Source organism: Anomaloglossus baeobatrachus, chromosome 1, assembly GCF_048569485.1.
Source record: "Anomaloglossus baeobatrachus isolate aAnoBae1 chromosome 1, aAnoBae1.hap1, whole genome shotgun sequence".
Taxonomy (NCBI): Eukaryota; Metazoa; Chordata; class Amphibia; order Anura; family Aromobatidae; genus Anomaloglossus; species Anomaloglossus baeobatrachus.
In genome coordinates this window covers 638,930,315-638,951,940 of record NC_134353.1, presented here as the reverse complement: position 1 = coordinate 638,951,940, position 21,626 = coordinate 638,930,315, and the positions used below count along the sequence as shown (strand labels likewise).

General features: G+C 47.8%; 2 gene segments (V, D, J or C); both read left to right on the top strand.

Annotated features, from left to right (window-relative positions):
* The first annotated feature begins 2,298 nt into the window (after window positions 1-2,298).
* LOC142243370 (Ig heavy chain V region 914-like) lies at window positions 2,299-2,787 on the top strand. The segment is given in 2 exon segments: window positions 2,299-2,344; window positions 2,447-2,787. Coding segments are annotated over 2 exon segments (387 nt in total).
* An 18,040-nt stretch (window positions 2,788-20,827) lies between these two features.
* LOC142243298 (Ig heavy chain V region 914-like) lies at window positions 20,828-21,313 on the top strand. The segment is given in 2 exon segments: window positions 20,828-20,873; window positions 20,976-21,313. Coding segments are annotated over 2 exon segments (384 nt in total).
* The last annotated feature ends 313 nt before the right edge of the window (window positions 21,314-21,626 follow it).

The following is a 21,626-nucleotide window of genomic DNA, read 5'->3' as shown; positions in this document are numbered from 1 at the left end:
ACCATTCTCACTGCCGCCTCATCCTGGTGTTTGCTGGTCGGTTTCTGACGCGCATTGCGCATGACAGGAACCGCAGGAGTCTTCTGAGCATGCGCAGTGCGCGTCAGAAGCCGACATGCAAACACCAGGATGAGGTGGTGAGAATGGTAAGCGCGCACGCACGAGATTCTGAAGGAGCTGACGTGATGTCGCTCATGTAAATCCATGGTATCACGCCCACAGGACGATGTGAGACTCATGGGGCTAGAGACCCTGCTCATTTACATAGGGAATATGTAAGTAATAAAACGTTATTTTATTACTTTCTTATTACACAATATAACAACACAGGGATGGGTAGGAAGGGGTTAATAGCTCACACAGGCTGCTGCTTGTAGGTCAGAACGCTTTTTTGCCCTGACAGGTTACCTTTAATATGCAGGCCCATGTTGGAAAATCCAGCTATACTGTGACCCCCCAAAAAAACAAACACCTCCTCACATTACTCACCCTTACTCCTCTATATGAGGCCCCTCGCTCCATGGTGCAGCCCCCCAGCCTCTCCAGCAGCCACAGTACACACAGTGATCATAGGTCCCGCACTGGATGAGGAAGCCCCGCCCCCTCCGGTTACATCATCACCTCACAGGAGCAAATACATTCTAGCAACAGGGGGATTCCTCCGGCTCCGCTCTGCAGAAGAATTGCTCCCGGCGCGGTGCACCGCTGATAACAGATGAGGACAATCTGGGCATGGGCCCCCCCGAAACCTCAGACTCCGAACACTTGGCCAGATTGCCATCATTACTAACTGCCCTGAATGGGTCCCCTGGAGCCTTGGGCCCCGGGCGGTAGCCCAGATTGCCCTCATTATAATCCGCCTATGGGTAGGCCCTCCGCAGGTAGGGCCCTGCCTGGGAGATGTAGTGGGACAATAATGGAGACCACACCAGGTTGTCTATAACAGTCTCTACTCACTGTGGACCCAGGGATTGCTGGTTCAGGTCCCAGGAGTATCAGTGCCAATGTAGTGACCCAGGTTGCTCTGTCCCCGGCACTCTCTGTAGATTGAGTCCCGAAAGCATGGAGCGTTTGGGAACCCCGACTGTCCCTTTTGGGGTACAGTCTCCTTCTCCGTACGGCGGGCAGTGCAGACCCTGTGTGGAGGAAAGTGTCCGAACCCTGATCCTAGTTTACTGCTGATGCCCCCGGATTATTTGGTCTTATGAAGTCCGTGAAGGTGTCCTCACCGTGGAGGTGTTTATCAAACCGTTTGAAACTCGACATTTGACCTAAGGCCCTGTGCCCCGTTCGTGCTCAGAACCCAGCGATATCTCTGTACCCGTCCTGGCGACCTCTCTCCTGTGCCCCCGGGGTCACTGTTACACGGACCCAGGTCAGGCACATCTGCACACCTCTCCTGTGTGCTTCACTCTCCTCTTCCTCACTACCATTGACCCCTCCCACTATACCCAGGGACTCTCTCATGGCGACCATCACCTTACATGGTTAACCCTCTATGCCCAGTGTGGAGAGAACTAGGATTTTAGATGTGTGTTGGTGGAATCGGCACTGGTGCTCCAGGTCCCAGGGGGTAGGTCCTGCATCCCCAAGAGGATGCAGTTCCCTGTACTGCCCTGAGGGTCTCATGGGTGCTACAAATGATTGACTGCAGCATTGTCAGCTTGTCATTACCACTGCAGACGATTAACAAAGACCAGAACAACTGTGAAAGGCAGTGCTGAATCCCAATAGGGCAAGTAAAATATCACTTTTCTTTTTTATATTGACTTTTTTTATATTTTTATGTAGTAATAACCTTTGAGAAGAGACAACCCATTAAGTTTTCTTGCACTAAGGTCAAGTAACTTCTTTTTTTTTTCTCAGACATTTTAGAGGGGGGAATCAAATATGATCGCTCCAGTGGAATAAACAATAGACTCTGCATTATTATTACTATATGTCCAGCGTATCTGGCACAAGTGACTTTTTAAAGATTTATCAAACACTTATAAATTAATTATCTTTCATATCTTTACTTCATTACAAAAAAATTCTTCATCTCTTATGTTGACTTGTAACTGATGGTTAAATCTTTATTAATGTGGAAATCGCTGATATAATCAGTGACACAGATAAAGCAATAAAACACATACTGGTCCATAGCACCACACACATACTGTATATGATAGAGTCACACCAATATATGTCTCACAATATGATAATGAGCTGACGTCACTTCCTTCTGGGACATCTCCTACATAATAAAGACAGCGCTGATGGATCACACATCACCTCCTAGAAGTAACCCCAGCAGTAATGGAGACTTTCCTGCTCCTCTTTATATCACTGGCCGGCGTGTCAGGTGACATTACTACAGACATTACTAGAACATTAGTAGAAAGATATTACTAGCACTATGATGAGATGTGGATATGGAGGTAACCTTATTCTGTGTATTCTCCAGGTGTCCGCTCTGAAGAACGACTTGTCCAGCCATCGGACCCCGTAGTGATAAAGCCTGGAAATTCAAATAGACTCTCATGTGAAGGATTTGGATTCACCTTCAGTAGCTATACCATGCAATGGTTCAGACAGACTCCTGATACAAGGTTACAGTGGGTGGCTGCTATTAGCAGTGATGGGAGAAGCACTTATTATGCAGATTCTGTTAAAGGACGATTCACAATCTCCAGAGATAACAATAAGAACATGGGACATCTACAAATGACCAATGTGAAGAATGAGGACACTGCCGTGTATTACTGTTCTAGAGACACACTGATAGAAGACAATGTACGGGAGTGACATAAACTGGAGGAAAGATTCATCATTTCCCCACTAGGGGGCAGCACTAATACTAGAATATTGCAGTGAGGTGAAGAAATAACATTTTAAGTGAATTATCAATAGAAATATTGTGTAAAACTGAATCACAAAGATTCATTTTTTAATTCTTGTATTAGTTATATTTTCCTGAAAAATTTCCAAGAATAAATAAGATATTTCCGGCTTAGGAGAGCACAGGATATAATCAGATTCAGAAAGATTCACAATAATTAAAGTAGTCTTCAGGTTTTAGCATACCTTGTGCCCAGTTTGTCAGAGCGGCCGAGCTGTCGATGTGATGACAGCGCTGCAGACAATAACAGACACCATTACCGGCGGAGGAAGAGACACAGCACTGGAGCAAGGAGGGGAAGGCACAAATTAAAAAATAAAACAAATTGAAGTTGGGGAGAAAAGATCTTCAGAAATTGGAAAACCCCTTTAATTGTGTGATAAGGATAAGGCCATCAGGTTTTGGTATCATGAACCATAGTCACATGTTTGTATTGCAGCATCACAAGTATTATTAATGTGGCTTTTTACACAACAGCAAAATGACAGTTGTAAAAGTTCAATATCTGCTGGATAATTGGTTTGCCTGCTACTCATATGTGACAGGTCCGCAGCTTTTTTTTTGTGATGGAAAGGAACAATGAAACAATAAAGAACTACTGATATGTGAACAAATCTGAGCAAAATACAGAAAAACAAGCATAATCCATATACAAAAAGTGCAAATCCAAATAACATGCAAAATATGACGATATTTATTAAATGTAATTGTATAGAACAGATAAGACAAACATCAATTTAAGTTACAACAATCTAAAAAGAGACATAAAACCATATGATGACAACAAACATAGTCTTCTACAAGCAAACCATCCAATATCTTACATGGCAATACTACAAGCAATATCTAGAGGTAAATAGAAGGTGCAGCAAAGTCTGTAATAAGAGGGCTCTAGAACTAAAGGGAAAAAAAACAAAAGAGCAAAAATGAAAAATCATCCCATCATTAAAGGGGTTGTCCCAAGAACAAAGGTCATTTTAATCAATAGATCTTGGAATAATAATAATTTTCACAATTGGATGTGTTTAAAGCAATCATAATGTCGTACCTATCCCACAATGGTATAAATAACAATGTCAGCTCAGGATGTGGAAAACAAGACCTCACAGCCCCATGGACTGAAACTGTAAAATGTTCCGATTCTTGCAAAATGGCGAAATAAGTGAATTTTACATTTTCACAAATTTAAATTTTTTCTTTCCCCACTTAAACTGTGCATGTTTGGTATCATTGTGATTGACAAAACCCAAAAGACAATTGCAAACATTGTGCTTTTTTTTATTTCTCGGTTTCTTTTTGGCACACTTGGAATATTTTTCTTGCTGTAGAATACATTTCATATTAAAATGATTGGTAACATTCAAAAGTACAAGTTGTCATACAAAAATCAAGCCCTCATATGGCTAAGTCGATGGAAAATATAAGAAAAGTTATGTCTCTCGGAAAAGAGGAGGAAAAAAATAAAATTACACTAATGAAAATTGTCCCGTCAGGAAATGATTAAATATATTACTCCATAGGTATAAAGAGAATATATGAGCAGGTTTTTGCTATGTAATCTGAGGATACTAAATTCAGTGATGTGTAGCTTATTAAGCAGTGTGCTGTTTAGTTACAAATCAAGATTTTATCACCAGGAGATTATTACTACTTAAACCACAATTCAAGCAACTGCTAGACTGACTATGTCCCCTCCTCTGATAAGCAGCTCACTATCAATAGACAACGTATATAGAAAGCTGTGTTGTGGGCAGTTATCTTTCTGAGCTCCATGCCGAATCTAAGGCCGGCTTCACACTTGTGATTAACTTACTCGAGTGCACTGCGGGAAAATCTCGCATTGCACTTGGACCAATGTTAAATCAATGAGGCAGCTCTCATCTGCTATTTTTTTCTCAGTCCAAATCGAACTAAAAAAAAAATAATCGCAGCATGCTGCGTTTTGGTGAGTTTATCGTGCGTGTCTCCCCAATGATACTCTATGGGTGCGTGGAAAAAAAATGGATGTCACACGGACGGCACACACACCATCCCAGTGACATGCGTTTTTCTAAATACATAATCGCATGTTGCAGAAAACACTGGAAATGAGTGCGGTCTTTCGATGTCGGTCAATTTCTATCTCTGTTAGTCGGTCTGTCTCTCTCTCGGTCGGTCTCTCGGTCTCTCTCTCTGTCTGTCTATCCCTCTCCCTCCCTCTCTCATACTCACGATCCCCGATCACCGTTGCGGCGCTGCAAGGCTGTCACACTGCTCCGGCGGCTTTTCCTCTTTTGAAAAAGCCAGCCGCTCATTATTCCATCTCGCATTCACTGCTTTTCCGCCCACCGGCGCCTATGATTGGTTGCAGTCAGACACGCCCCCACATTGAGTGACAGCTGTCTCACTGCAACCAATCACAGCCGCCGCTGGGCGGGTCTATATCGTGCAGTAAATTAAATAAATAATTAAAAAAAAACGGCATGCGGTTCCCCCCAATTTTCATACCAGCCAAAGTACAGACATACGGCTGGAGGCTGGTATTGTCAGGATGGGGAGCGCCACGTTATGAGGAGCCCCCCACCCTAAAAATATCAGCCTGCAGTCGCCCAGAATTGCCGCATCCATTAGATGCGACAGTCCCGGGACTGTACCCGGCTCATCCCGAATAGCCCTGGTGCGGTGGCAATCGGGGTAATAAGGAGTTAATGGCAGCAGCCCAAAGCTGCCATTAAGTCCTAGGTTAATCATGGCAGGCGTCTCCCCGAGATACCTTCCATGATTAACCTATAAGTTAAAACAAAAATAAAGACATACACCCAAAAATCCTTTATTTGAAATAAATGACAAAAAAGAAACACCCTCTTTCACCACTTTATTCAAGTCCCCAAATACTCCTCCAGATCCGACGTAATCCACAGAGGTCCCACGACGCTTTCAGTTCTGCTACAGCAGAAGCTGACAGAGAGCGATCACAGACCATGACCACTCTCTGTGAGCTCCCCGCAGCAACTGAAGTGAGTCGTGCTATCAGCAGTGCCATCCCTCACGTTACCTGCAGCCACAGATCTCAGCTGGAGGACTGCAGCTGTGGCCGTGGGTAACCTCAGTGACGGCACCACTGATAGCAGAGATCACTTCAGTCACTCAGGGGATTTGCGATCACCGGTGAGACCTTCACCGGTGACCGAAAATAAGGCCACGACACACAGACAGAGCCGCGGGATGACAATGAAGTCGGGTGAAGTTCATCCGACTTCATTCTGATCGTGCAGCTCTTTCTGTGTCTGCTGTCAGCGGCCATGTAGCAGAGCTGAATGTCGGATTACATAGCGGCTGAGAATAAAAACGGATCACATACGCATCAAACACGGATTGCACACGGACTACAATCAATTGAAAAATCACAGAATCGCATTGCTGTTGCATTGCACACTGATCAAGACTTGAACAGAGCTCATGCTATTTTCTAGCATGAGACTCGGTCCGATTTTACACTCGCAAGTGTGATTCCAGCCAGTGGCGTAACTAGAGTTTGATGGGCCCCGATGCAAAGTTCAGACCTGGGCCCCCCCTCCACATACACCGACACTTCTGGTACTGGATAATGACACCGACACTTGGGGTACGGGATAATGACGCTGACACTTGGGGTACGGGAAAATGACACCGACACTTGGGGTACGGGAAAATGACACTGACACTCTGGGTACAGGATAATGATGCTGACACTTGGCTCTTACCCACAGCACCCAGATTTCCCATGATCTGAAATCCCTCTATCAGCACCCAGCTTTCCTATGTTATGATATCCATCTTGTCCTCTGCACCCAGCTTCCCCATGCTCTCCTATACATCATTCCCTCAGCACCCAGCTTTCCCATATCAGAGCATGGGAAAGCTGGGTGCTGAGGGAAAGAGCCCTTTTCCCTCAGCACCAAATGTTCCCATCCCCTGATTGTATCTTTGTCCCTCTTGTATATAGTTCTCCAAATACAATAATGGCCCCCCACATAGCGTTCCAAATAGTATGTAGAGTCCCACATAACTCTTCATATATTAAAATGCACTTCCATAGTCCTCCATGTATTATAATGCATTTCCCATAGTTCTCCATGTATTATAATTCACCCCATAGTACTCAATATATAATACTGCACCACATAGTCCTCCATATATTATAATGCACCCAGCCCTCCATGTATAATAATGTAGCCAGCCTTCCAAGACCTCCATGTATAATAATGCAGCCAGCCTCCCCCGGCCTCCATGAATAATATAGCAGCCAGCCTCTCCAGCCCTCCATGTATAATAATGCAGCCAGCCTCCCCAGACCTCCATGTATAATGATGCAGCCAGCCTCCATATATAATATAGCAGCCAGCCTCTCCAGCCCTCCATGTATAATAATGCAGCCAGCCTCCCCAGACCTCCATGTATAATAATGCAGCCAGCCTCGCCCGGAATCCACGTATAATAAAGCAGCCAGCCTCTCCAGCCCTCCATGTATAATAATGTAGCCAGCCTCCCCAGACCTCCATGTATAATAATGCAGCCAGCCTCCCCAGACCTCCATGTATAATATAGCAGCCAGCCTCTGCAACCCTCCATGTATAATAATGCAGCCAGCATCCCCAAACCTCCATGTATAATAATGCAGCCAGCCTCCATGTATAATAATGCACCCAGCCTCCCGAGGCCTCCATGTATATTAATGCAGCCAGCCTCCCCAGACCACCATCTATAATAATGCAGCCAGCCACGCCAGTCCTCCATGTATAATAATGCATCCAGCTTCCCCAGACCTCCATGTATAATAATACAGGCAGCCTCCCCGGGCCTCCATGTATAATGCAGCCTCCCCAGGCCTCCATGTATAATGCAGCCTCTCCAGGCCTCCATGTATAATGCAGCCGATCCAGGCCTTCATGTATAATGCAGCCTCCCCAGGCCTCCATGTATAATAATGCAGCCTCCCCAGGCCTCCTTGTATAATGCAGCCTCTCCAGGCCTCCATGTATAATGCAGCCTCTCTAGGCCTCCATGTATAATGCAGCCTCTCCAGGCCTTCATGTATAGTGCAGCCTCTCCAGGCCTCCATGTATAATATTTCAGCCTCTCCAGGCCTACATGTATAATGCAGCCTATCCAGGCCTCCATGTATAATGCAGCCTCTCCAGGCCTCCATGTATAATGCAGCCTCTCCAGGCCTCCATGTATAATGCAGCCTTCCCAAGCCTCTGGCCACCGTGTACTCACTAATTTATATTAAAAAAAAAAGTACTCACCCTCTCTCTTCCTTCCATTGCTGCTCTGTTTTCACGTCTCCTCGTTTCACCGCTGCTGTCCTCACCGCTCTCCTCATTCCCCAGCCGCTGCTCGTACTCCCCTCTCCTCATTCTCCCGGTGCTCCGGTCGGCATCCTCCTGTCCTGCGCTCTGTGCACTCAGCACAGCAGTTGGACAGAAGTGACGTCACCGCGCAGGCACAGGGGGAGAATGATGATGCATAGCGCGGCACCAGGCGTGCTATGCTTCATCATTACTGTGCGCGGTGACGGGGGAGCCGCCGCAGCCGCTGACATCAGGCAAGGGGGCCCGGTGTCGGCGGCGTCAGCGGGTCATATAGCGGTCGCGGGGTCTGCGGCATAACAGCGCAGCTCTTCTCTCACTGAAAGGAGCTGGCTGCTGATCTGCTGGGCGGCCGCCGGGCCCCTAACCTCCCGGGTCCGGTCGCAATGGCGACCACTGCGACCGCGGTAGTTACGCCCCTGATTCCAGCCAAAGAACTCTGATTGTGTCACTACTGCTGCACCCAGTAAACTAAGTGCTATATTATTGGTATCAGGGTCTCTTTTCCTACATAATGCTGCACTTAGATGAGGTAGCAAAAATATGCTGACAGATTCCCTTTAAGGGAATAAAATGGAAACAAAAGATTTTACATCCCCTACCATTGTTCACACTATATAAGTGCTGCTTAAATCTTCATTGATCAATTGCAGCATTGGCTTCATGTCTACCGTGCCTACAGCCATTCGCTGAGCTCAGTAGCTCTGCTGACATAGACAGCAGGAGTGATTGACTGCAGCAGTCAGCTTGTCATCACCACTGCAGACGATTAACAAAGACCAGAACAACTGTGTAAGGCAGTGCTGAATCCCAATAGGGCAAGTAAAGATCACCTTTTTTTTATATTTGTATTTACTTTTTTATATTTTTATGTAGTAATAACCTTTGAGAAGAGACAACCCATTAAGTTTTCTTGCACTAAGATCAAGTAACTTCTTTTTATTTCTCAGACATTTTAGAGTGGGGAATCAAATATGATCGCTCCAGTGGAATAAACAATAGACTCTGCATTATTATTACTATATGTCCAGCGTATCTGGAACAAGTGACTTTTCACAGATTTATCAAACACTTATAAACTAATTATCCTTTATATCTTTACTTCATTACAAAAAAAATCTTCATCTCTTATGCTGACTTGTAACTGATGGTTAAATCTTTATTATTGTGGAAATCACTGATATAATCAGTGACATAGATAAAGTAATAAAACACATACTGGTCCATAGCACCGCACACATACTGTATATGATAGAGTCACACCTATATATGTCTCACAATATGGTAATGAGCTGACGTCACTTCCTTCTGGGACATCTCCTACATAATAAAGACAGCGCTGATGGATCACACATCACCTCCTAGAAGTGACCCCAGCAGTAATGGAGACTTTCCTGCTCCTCTTTATATCACTGGCCGGCGTGTCAGGTGACATTACTACAGACATTACTAGAACAGTAGAAAGATATTACTAGCACTATGATGAGATGTGGATATGGATGTAACCTTATTCTGTGTATTTGTCGCGGGCGGAGGAGGAGGACGCTGCGCTCACCACGCTCGGGTCCGGCACTGCTACTGCTTCGCTGCTCGGTGGCTCGAGCGGTGGGCCGGATCCGGGGACTCGAGCGACGCTCCTCGCCCATGAGTGAAAAGGTGAATGGTTTTGGGGATTTATTGTCCGTGACGCCACCCACGGTTGTGGTGAGGTTGTGACACCACCGCTGCTCTGGACGGGGATCCCGGGAGCGATGACAGGGAGCAGCGCAGTTGTTGTTTTCCCCTCCGTGGGTAGGGGGGTTGGTTGTCCCGGGGCCCGGTGAGGGAGGGATGTGTGGCAGGCGGGTTACGGGGCCTGGTGAGGTGCAGGGTTGCGGGGGCAGCGCGGTGCCGCACGACACAGTAGTACTCACTCAGCCAATGATGAATGCAAGGTCCTTGGTAAAACACACGGCTGGATGGACGGGGCCCACTGACGGCTGCGGTGGTTTCTGCTCCCGGTAGGGTGGCAGTGACTGCCTTTCCCTGCACCTGTAGAATGATTTGGTACTGATGGCTTCCCACCGGTAACCCGCTCCCCAGCTTGGATGGATGCTGAGGGAGCCCCTTTTGCCCGCAGGCTCTGGCCCTGGGAACTGTAGCCTTGGCGGTGACTGTGTTTCCCTTGACGGTGTGAGCTGTTGCCTTCAATCGGGTCTTGACTGCTGGGAAATCCAGGAGGTTCTCTTCGCTAACGGATTTGACCGTTTTTTTCGGTGACTGCAAGCCTGGTCGGGGTCCGTAAGCCCTGCCGAATGGTGCTGCCTTCTCTTCGTTCCCCGATCCGGTACCGGCGGGCCACCGCCCGTCCCCGGCCCTTACGGTTCACTCCAATCGGCCTCTCCTGCAGACGGTCACCACCGTCTGCCAACCTTGCTGTATGTGCCCGGGCCACGTACCCGGACACGGTCAGTCTGCTCTACTACCACCTCACTCTCTCTCCTCCAACTACACTCACTCCTCTCTCTTCCTTTTCCCGCCTCCAGGACTGTGAACTCCTTTGAGTGTGGGGCCAACCGCCTGACTCCACCCCCTGGTGTAGACATCAGCCCCTGGAGGGAGGCAACAAGGATTTTTGTCTGACTTCGGTGTGCCTAGTCGGGGTGTGGGGTGTGTTGGTGTAGTACCTGTGACGACCTGGCTTGTCCAGGGCGCCACATATTCTTTAGGTGTCCGCTCTGAAGAACGACTTGACCAGCCATCGGAACCCATGGTGATAAAGCCCGGGAATTCCTATACACTCTTATGTGAAGGATTTGGATTCACCTTCAGTAGCTATAACATGCACTGGATCAGACAGACTCCTGATACAAGGTTACAGTGGTTGGGCTATATAGGTGGTGGGGGTGACACAAGCTATGAAGATTCTGTTAAAGGACGATTCACAATCTCCAGAGATAACAGTAAAAACATGTTACATCTACAAATGACCAATGTGAAGAATGAGAACACTGCCGTGTATTACTGTTCTAGAGACACACAATCATAGAAGACAATGTCCGAGTGTGACATAAACTGGAAGAAAGATTCATCATTTCCCCACTAGGGGGCAGCACTAACTCTAGAATATTGCAGTGAGGGGAAGAAATAACATTTTAAGTGATTTATAAATAGAAATATTGTGTAAAACAGGATCACAAAGCTTAATTTTTTTATTCTTGTATTAGTTATATTTTCCTGAAAAATTTCCAAGAATAAATAAGATATTTCCGGCTTAGGAGAGCACAGGAGATATCAAATTCTGAAAGAGTCACAATTATTAAAGTAGTCTTCAGGTTTTAGCATACCTTGTGCCCAGTTTGTCAGAGCGGCCGAGCAGTCGACATGATGACATCGCTGCAGACAATAACAGACACCATTACCGACGGAGGAAGAGACACAGAACTGGAGCAAGGAGGGGAAGGCACAAATTAAAATATAAAACAAACTGAAGTTGGGGAGAAAAGATCTTCAGAAATTGGAAAACCCCTTTAATTGTGTGATAAGGATGAGGCCATCTCTGGTTTTGGTATCATGAACCATAGTCACATGTTTGTATTGCAGCATCACAAGTATTATTAATGTGGCTTTTTACACCACAGCAAAATGACAGTTGTTAAACTTCAATATCGGCTTGCCTGCTACTCATTTGTGACAGGTCCGCAGCTATTTTTTTGTGATGGAAAGAAACAATCTATATATATAATTGCCTTATTCTGTCTGTCTGTCTGTCCTGCTCCAAAATTGTGTCACGTGACAGTGTCACCGTAAGTGTCATAAAAATGACAACTGTCGGATAGGCCGTTGGGCTCGGCCTGGCCCCGCCCCACCCCACGGATTGGTCGCTCGCCTCGGCCTGGCCCCGCCCCCCGCATGGATTAGCCGCTCTGGGCTCGGCCTGGCTCCGCCCCCCCACGGATTGGCCGCTCGCCTCGGCCTGGCCCCGCCCCCCACATGGATGAGCCATTCGCCCCCAGACCTCCGCACGTAGGGAACCGGCATACGCTACGGTCAATAATGAAGTGTCATGCAGCGGTGACAGAGTTAAAGACACTGCAAGACACTTCATTATAGGCAGCGGGCACCCCCATAAGAGAGAAGAGAGAAGACAGAAGACCCCCGATCATACTTACCAGACGCCGACCGCAGGCAGGTGAGTGCATCAAGGTCCTGCAGCGGCAGAACACACACACAAGCACACACATAAGAACAGACACACACACATCAGATCACACTCACTCACTCTCACACACACCTCACACACATCAGATCGCATCCACACACTCACAACATCCAGTGATATCGCTTACTTCTCGGTGGCGATACTGTGCGTGCAGTGACCTTACAGGACCTGCCAGAAGATCACATGGCCGGAAGCATGTGGTATCTCCGAATGTTGTGAGTGTGTGAGCGCGTATGTGCGATATCGTCAGTGTGTGTGTGCGTGTATGCGATCGGATGTGTGCGTGTATGCGATCGGATGTGTGCGTGTATGTGATCGGATGTGTGCGTGTATGCGATCGGATGTGTGCGTGTATGCGATCGGATGTGTGCGTGTCGGCAGAAGGCAGAGGAGCACGGCGTGCAGCACAGCTGCTGGGACCACCCACCGGAGGGCACAGGGAGAAGTGGGGTGTGAGTGTATCCGATCAGATGTGTGACTGTGGAGCACGATGGGGAGTGTGCAGCATAGGGGATGGAGCACGATAGGGGGTGCGCAGCATGGGGGATGGAGCACGATGGGGGGTGCGCAGCATGGGGAATGGAGCACGATGGGGGGTGCGCAGCATGGAGGATGGAGCACGATGGGGGGTGCGCAGCATGGGGGATGGAGCACGATGCGGAGTGCACAGCATGGGGAATGGAGCACGATGGGAGTGTGCAGCATGGGGGATGGAGCACGATGGGGGGTGCGCAGCATAAGGGATGGAGCACGATGGGGGTGTGCAGCATGGGGGTTGGAGCACGATGGGGGGTGCGCAGCATGGGGGATGGAGCACGATGGGGGGAGCGCAGCATGGGGAATGGAGCACGATGGGGGGTGCACAGCATGGGGAATGGAGCACGATGGGGGGTGCGGAGCATGGAGGATGGAGCACGATGGGGAGTGCGCAGCATGGGGGATGGAGCACAATGGGGGGTGCGCAGCATGGGGAATGGAGCACGATGGGGGGTGCGCAGCATGGGGAATGGAGCACGATGGGGGGTGCGCAGCATGGGGGATGGAGCACGATGGGGAGTGTGCAGCATACGGGATGGAGCACGATGGGGATTGCGCAGCATGGGGGATGAAGCATGATGGGGAGTGTGCAGCATGGGGGATGGAGTACGATGGGAGTGCGCAGCATGGGGGGATGGAGCACGATGGGGGGTGCGCAGCATGGTGGATGGAGCATGATGGGGGTGCGCAGCATGGGGGATGGAGCACGATGGGGGTGCGCAGTATGTGGGATGGAGCACGATGGGGGTGCACACCTCCCCCCAAAACACACACACAGCGCCACACGCGCACCACACAACACACCACACACACACACTGGGAACCACAAACACCGCCCTACACACCCACACACAGACAACGCCGCACACACACAACACCCAACACACAAACATCGTGGCATACACAAATATACGCACATACCGCGCAACACACACACTGCACAAAACATACCTCCCCCAAAACACACACACGCACTCCACACCCACACAAACCGCGCAACACACACAGCACCACATACACAGAACGCTGCAGACACACAGCGCTCCACAAACAACGCAACACACACAACACAACACACAAACAACACCGCTCTCACACCCCCCACACCCAGACAACACCCAGAACATTTACAGTGCCCTACACAAACACTGACAACTACACTCAACAACATCGATATATATATATATATAACAAAAAACATACATTAACTACACAATAAATTCTAGAATACCCGATGCGTTAGAATCGGGCCACCTTCTAGTGAAACAATAAAGAACTACTGATATGTGAACAAATCTGAGCAAAATATAGAAAAACCAGCATAATCCATATACAAAAGGTGCACATCCAAATAACATGCAAAATATGACGATATTTATTACATGTAATTATATAGAACAGATAAGACAAACATCAATTTAAGTTAAAACAATAAAAAAAAGACATAAAACCATATGATGACAACAAACGTAATCTTCTACAAGCAAACCATCCAATATCTTAAATGGCAATACTACAAGCAATATCTAGAGGTAAATAGAAGGTGCAGCAAAGTCTGTAATAAGAGGGCTCTAGCATTAAAGGGAAGAAAAACAAAAGAGCAAAAATGAAAAATCATCCCATCATTAAAGGGGTTGTCCCAAGAACAAAGGTCATTTTAAACAATAGATCTTAGAATAATAATAATTTTCACAATTGGATGTGTTTAAAGCAATCATAATGTCGTACCTATCCGAAAACGGTATAAATAACAATGTCAGCTCAGGATGCAGAAAACAAGACCTCACAGCCCCATGGACTGAAAATGTAAAATGTCCCGATCTTGCAAAATGAAGAAATAAGTGAATGTTACATTTTCACAAATTTTTAATTTTTCTTTCACCACTCAAACTGTGCATTGTTTGGTGTCATTGTGACTGACAAAACCCAAAAGACAATTGCAAACATTGTGCTTTTTTTTTTATTTCTCTCTTTTTTTGGCACACTTGGAATATTTTTCTTGCTGCAGAATACATTTCATATTAAAATGATTGGTAACATTCAAAAGTACAACTTGTCATACAAAAATCAAGCCCTCATATGGCTAAGTCGATGGAAAATATAAAAAAAGTTATGTCTCTCGGAAAAGGGGAAGAAAAAGTAAAATTACACTAATGAAAATTTGTCCAGTCAGGAAGTGATTAAAGATATTACCGTATTTTTCGGACCATAAGAGGCACTTTTTTTTCCCCAAATGTTGGGGGAAAGTGGGGGGTGCGTCTTATGGTCTGAATGTGGCTGCGGGGAATGTGGGTGCTGCGGTGGAGCGGGTCATCGGGGGCACGAGCAGGCTGTAGCAGCCTGCCATGACCACGTGGACCCGCTCATTTAATATGCACGCCCATCCTCCCACCCATCATCTCTCAGCGCTGAAGCAGGCACTGACAGGTGGGCGGGATGATGGGCGGGGGTTTAACAGCCGGCCCGCATGATCACCCCTGGCAACTACGGCCTGGAGTGATCATGTGCGGCTGTATTCACTGCTCCCCGCGCATCATCATGAGCGCGGGGAGCAGTGAATCAGTGTACAGTACTCACCGTTCCCCTGCAGCATCGCTCGTCCTCCCGTCTGTGTCAGCGGCAGCGCCAGACGTCATCACCGTGCGCACGTATCCACACGCAGCCACCGGCACAGACACAGGAGATGATCGCGATGCAGCAGGGTAACGGGGATGGCTCCACTCAGCGGCGCTGCCGCTGACACAGACGGCAGGACGAGCGATGCTGCAGGGAGCGAGGTAAGGTGAGGTGAGTATGAACGTTTATTTTTTTTATGTGCCACAGGATGCTGCCATACACCAGGATGGGGGTATATTATGAGCAAGATGGGGTCATATGTGCAGGATGGGGTCATATGATCAGGATGGGTGCATAGCAGCATGGGGGTATATGAGCAGGATGGGTCATATGAGCAGGATGGGGTCATATGAGCAGGATGGGGTCATATGAGCAGGATGGGGTCATATGAGCAGGATGGGGGAATATCAGCAGGATGGGGGTATATGAGCAGGATGGGGTCATACGAGCAGGCTGGGGTCATATGAGCAGGATGGGATATATTATGAGCAGGATGGGGGTATATGAGCAGGATGGGGGCATATTATGAGAAGGATGGGGGTATATAGCAGGATGGGGCCATATGCCAGTATATAGCAGGATGCAGCCATATGGCAGGATGACGGTATATAGCAGGATGAGGGACATATACTGTATATACAAGGCAGGAGGATCATTACCAGGATGCGGCACCTTAGTAGAGAATTTGGGGACATTACCCCCATAACAGTGGCGTAGCAGAGGGGAGGCGGAGGGGGCGGTCCGCCCCGGGCGGCATGTGTCAGGGGGGCGGCATTTTGGCCACTCGCCTTCAGTTTGCTGCCCCCGGGCCGAGTTCCGGGGACCGGAGTCCTCGGCAGGAAACTGTGGCTGCCGTCTCTTTAAGGCGTGCAGACCACAGCGTCCTGCTGGATTGAGCTTCATCTGTGGGCGGAGCTACCGCCCGGCATCCTGCTCAGTCCCACAGATGAAGGAGTGTCAGCCAGCGACCCCCAGCACAGCGCTGGCTTCCGGCACTGTGTGGGCCCCCTCTCCTCCGTGAACGAGCGGTAAGTGCTACCCCCCCTCCCCCCTCGACCTGTATACTCCCTCCCAGCCACCCTGTTTATGGGCCCCAGTGAGCTGCATGGGCTTTCCCCCAACCAGGAGATGCATGTGCGGGCCCCCAGAAGCCGCGTGTGTCGGTGCAGGCTCAGCTCTGCTACATCTGCCCTGTGCTTGGTGCAGGCTCAGCTCTGCTACATCTGCCCTGTGCTCGGTGCAGGCTCTGCTCTGCTACATCTGCCCTGTGCTTGGTGCAGGCTCAGCTCTGCTACATCTGCCCTGTGCTTGGTGCAGGCTCAGCTCTGCTACATCTGCCCTGTGCTTGGTGCAGCCTCAGCTCTGCAGCAGCCGCATGTGCGGGCCCCCAAAAGCCGCGTGTGTGTCTATATGTGCAGCAGAGTTGTGTGTGTATGTATGTATGTATGTATGTATGCAGTAGAGCTGTGTCTGTCTGTATGTATGTAGCAGAGTTGTGTATGTATGCATGTATGCAGCAGCTACAGAGTTGTGTGTGTCTGCATGTATGCATGTATGCAGCAGCTACAGAGTTGTGTGTGTCTGTATGTATGCATGTATGCAGCAGCTACAGAGTTGTGTGTGTCTGTATGCATGCATGTATGCAGCAGCTACAGAGTTGTGTGTGTCTGTATGCATCAGCTGCAGAGTTGTGTGTGCCTGTATATATATATATATATATATATATATATATGTATGCAGCAGCTGCAGAATTGTGTGTCTGTCTGTATGTATGCAGTTGTGTGTGTCTGTATGCAGCAGAGCTCTGTGTGTGTGTCTGTATGCAGCAGAGTTGTGTGTCTGTCTGTTTGTATGCAGTAGAGCTGTGTCTGTCTGTATGTATGCAGTAGAGTTGTGTGTCTGGCTGTATGTATGCAGTAGAGCTGTGTGTCTGTATGTATGCAGTAGAGCTGTGTGTTTGTATGTATGCAGTAGAGCTATGTGTCTGTATGTATGCAGTAGAGCTGTGTGTGTCTGTATGTATGCAGTAGAGCTGTGTGTGTCTGTCTGTATGTATGCAGTAGAGTTGTGTGTGTATGTATGTATGCAGTAGAGTTGTGTGTCTGTATGTATGCTGCAGAGTTGTGTGTCTGTCTGTATGTATGCAAAAGAGCTGTGTGTCTGTATGTATGCAGTAGAAGTGTGTGTCTGTATGTATGCAGTAGTGCTGTGTGTCTGTATGTATGCTGCAGAGTTGTGTGTCTGTCTGTATGTATGCAGTAGAGCTGTGTGTCTGTATGTATGCAGTAGAGCTGTGTGTCTGTATGTATGCAGTAGAGCTGTGTGTGTCTGTATGTATGCTGCAGAGTTGTTTGTCTGTCTGTATGTATGCAGTAGAGCTGTGTGTCTGTATGTGTGCAGTAGAGGTGTGTGTCTGTATGTATGCAGTAGAGCTGTGTGTGTCTGTATGCATGCAGCAGAGCTGTGTGTGTCTATGTATGCAGCAGAGCTGTGTGTGTGTGTGTATAATAGGCCTACATGTGTGTAAGAAGGTGAAAGTCTAGGACTAATGTCGCGGGCGGGGAGTGCGCTGCTCGACCGCGCTTGCGGCTTGGGTCCGGCTGCTGCTGCTGCTGCTCGGTGGCTCGAGTGGTGGGCCGGATCCCGGGGGACTCGAGCGGCCCTCCTCGCCCGTGAGTTAAAGGGTGATTGGTTGTTGGGGTTTGGGATGTCGGTTTGTGACGCCACCCACGGTGTGTGGTGAGGTTGGGGCACCACCGCTGCTCTGTACCGGGATCCCGGGAGCGATGACAGGGAGCAGCTGGGATGTTTCTCTCCCCTCCGTGGGTAGGGGGATTTTGGTGGTCCCGGGGCCCGGTGATGTGGACTGGGAGGTGGATTGCGGGGCTTGGCCAGGTGCAGGGTTGCGGGGGGCAGCACAGTGCCAGATGGCACAGTGGTACTCACTCAGCCAGTAACGCACACGGAGTCTCTGGTAAAACAAACGGCTGGATGGACAAGTCCCACAGTCGGCTGCGGCGGTCACTCCCGGTAGGTTGGCGGTAACTGTCTCTCCCTGCACCTGTGTTGTGTTTTCAGCCCCGATGGCTTCCCACCGGTAGCCCGCTCCCCAGCGGTGTGTTTGCCAGAGGAGCCTCTGTTTGCCCGCAGGCGCTGGCCCTGGGAACTCTAGCTGTGGCGGTAGCTGTATTTCCCTTCACGGTTGAGCGGTTGCCTTCAGTCGGGTCTTTACTGCTGGGAAACCCCGGAGGTTCCCGTCTCTGACGGATTTGACCGGTTTAACGGCGACTCCAGCCTGGTCGGGGTCCGTAGGCCCTGTCGAGTGGTGCTGGCTTCTCTTCGCTCCCCGGTTCAGTACCAGCGGGCCACCGCTCGACCCCGGTCCTTACGGTTGTGCGTCAATAGGCCTCGCCTGCAGACGGTCACCACCGTCTGCCAACCTTGCTGTATGTGCCCGGGCCACGTACCCGGACACGGTCAGACTGCTCCTTTACCACTTCCCTACTTCACTTTCCTTACTCCAAAACTACACTGACTTCCTTTCTCGCCTCCAGGACTGTGAACTCCTCAGTGGGTGGGGCCAACCGCCTGGCTCCTCCCCACCTGGTGTGGACATCAGCCCCTGGAGGGAGGCAACAAGGATTTGTGTGCGGCTGATGTGCCTAACCGGGGTGTGGGGTGGGTTGTTGCAGTAGCTGTGACGTCCTGGCTTGTCCAGGGCGCCACACTAATAATAGCAGTCTACAATTAAATCTTTGATTGTAGTTCCATAAAAAATACATTTTTTGATGGTTTTCCGGATTTTTTGAAAGTTTCTGGATTATCAACGGCCAACGGAGGGGGGCAGCAAATTTGACGACCGCCCCGGGCGGCAAAAGCAGTAGCTACGCCACTGCCCCATAACAGTGTCAGCAGCAGATCTTCGCCCCATAGCAGTGTGTCATGACCACATTTTTTGTTTAAAATTTTATTTTCCTATTTTTCTCCTCTAAAAACAGGGTGCGTCTTATAGTCCGGTGCGTCCGAAAAATACAGTACTTCATAGGTATAAAGAGAATACGGTATATGAGCAAGTTTTTGCTATGTAATCTGAGGATACTAAATTCAGTGATGTGAAACTTATTAAGCAGTGTGTTGTTTACTTACAATGAAGATTTAATCACCAGGAGATTATTACTGCTTACACCACAGTTCAAGCAACTGGTATACTGACTACGTCCCCTTCTCTGATAAGCAGCTCACTGTCGATAGACAATGTATATGGAGAGCTGTGTTGTGGGCAGTTATCTTTCTGAGCTCCATGCTGAATCTAAGAACTCTAATTGTGTCACTACTGCTGCACCCATTAAACTACGTGCTATATTATTGGTATCAGGGTCTCTTTTCCTACATAATGCTGCTCTTAGATGAGGTAGCGAAAATATGCTGATAGATTCCCTTTAAGGGAATAAAATGGAAACAAAAGATTTTACATCCTCTACCGTTGTTCACACTATATAAGTGCTGCTTAAATCTTCGTTGATCGATTGCAGCATTGACTTCATGTCTATCGTGCCTACAGCCATCGCTAAGCTCAGTAGCTGTGCTGACATAGACAGCAGGAGTGATTGACTGCAGCAGTCAGCTTGTCATCACCACTGCAGACGATTAACAAAGACCAGAACAACTGTGAAAGGCAGTGCTGAATCCCAATAGGGCAAGTAAAGATCACCTTTCATTTTTATATTTTTATTGACTTTTTTTTATATTTTTATGTAGTAATAACCTTTGAGAAGAGACAACCCATTAAGTTTTCTTGCACTAAGGTCAAGTAACTTCCTTTTTTTTTCTCAGACATTTTAGAGTGGGGAATCAAATATGATCGCTCCAGTGGAATAAACAATAGACTCTGCATTATTATTACTATATGTCCAGTGTATTTGGAACAAGTGACTTTTCACAGATTTATCAAAGACTTATAAATTAGTTATCTTTTATATCTTTACTTCATTACAAAAAAATTCTTCATCTCTTATGTTGACTTGTAACTGATGGTTAAATCTTTATTAATGTGGAAATCGCTGATATAATCAGTGACACAGATAAAGTAATAAAATACATACTGGTCCATAGCACCGCACACATACTGTATATGAGAGTTACACTTGTATATATGTCTCACAATATGATAATGAGCTGACGTCACTTCCTTCTGGGACATCTACATAATAAAGACAGCGCTGATGGATCACACATCACCTCCTAGAAGTGACCCCAGCAGTAATGGAGACTTTCCTGCTCCTCTTTATATCACTGGCCGGCGTGTCAGGTGACATTACTACAGACATTACTAGAACATTAGTAGAAAGATATTACTAGCACTATGATGAGATGTGGATATGGATGTAACCTTATTCTGTGTATTCTCCAGGTGTCCGCTCTGAAGAACGACTTGTCCAACCATTGGAACCCGTGGTGATAAAGCCTGGAAATTCCTATATACTCTCATGTGAGGGATTTGGATTCACCTTCAGTAGCCACTGGATGAGCTGGATCAGACAGACTCCTGATACAAGGTTACAGTGGTTGGGATATATAAGTGATGGGGGCAGCACAAGCTATGAAGATTCTATTAAAGGACGATTCACAATCTCCAGAGATAACAGTAAAAACATGTTACATCTACAAGTGACCAATGTGAAGAATGAGGACACTGCCGTGTATTACTGTTCTAGATACACACTGATAGAAGACAATGTACGGGAGTGACATAAAGTGGAGGAAAGATTCATCATTTCCCCACTAGGTGCCAGCAGTAATTCTAGAATCTAATATATAAAGCTCATTGTATGTGTGTATGTGTGTTTGTGTGTGTATGTGTGTTTGTGTGTATGTCCGCTAAAGGAATCCGCACCGTCGCATGTACAATCACGAAATTTTGCACAGAGACTCCATGTGATTCAGGGAACATCATAGACTATGTTTGGGCGGGAAAATTTAACCCCGTCTTTTCCAGTTACTCTACAAAAATCCTGCAGCTATTAAACTGAATGGAGCTGGGAGCTCCATGCAATAAATAGCA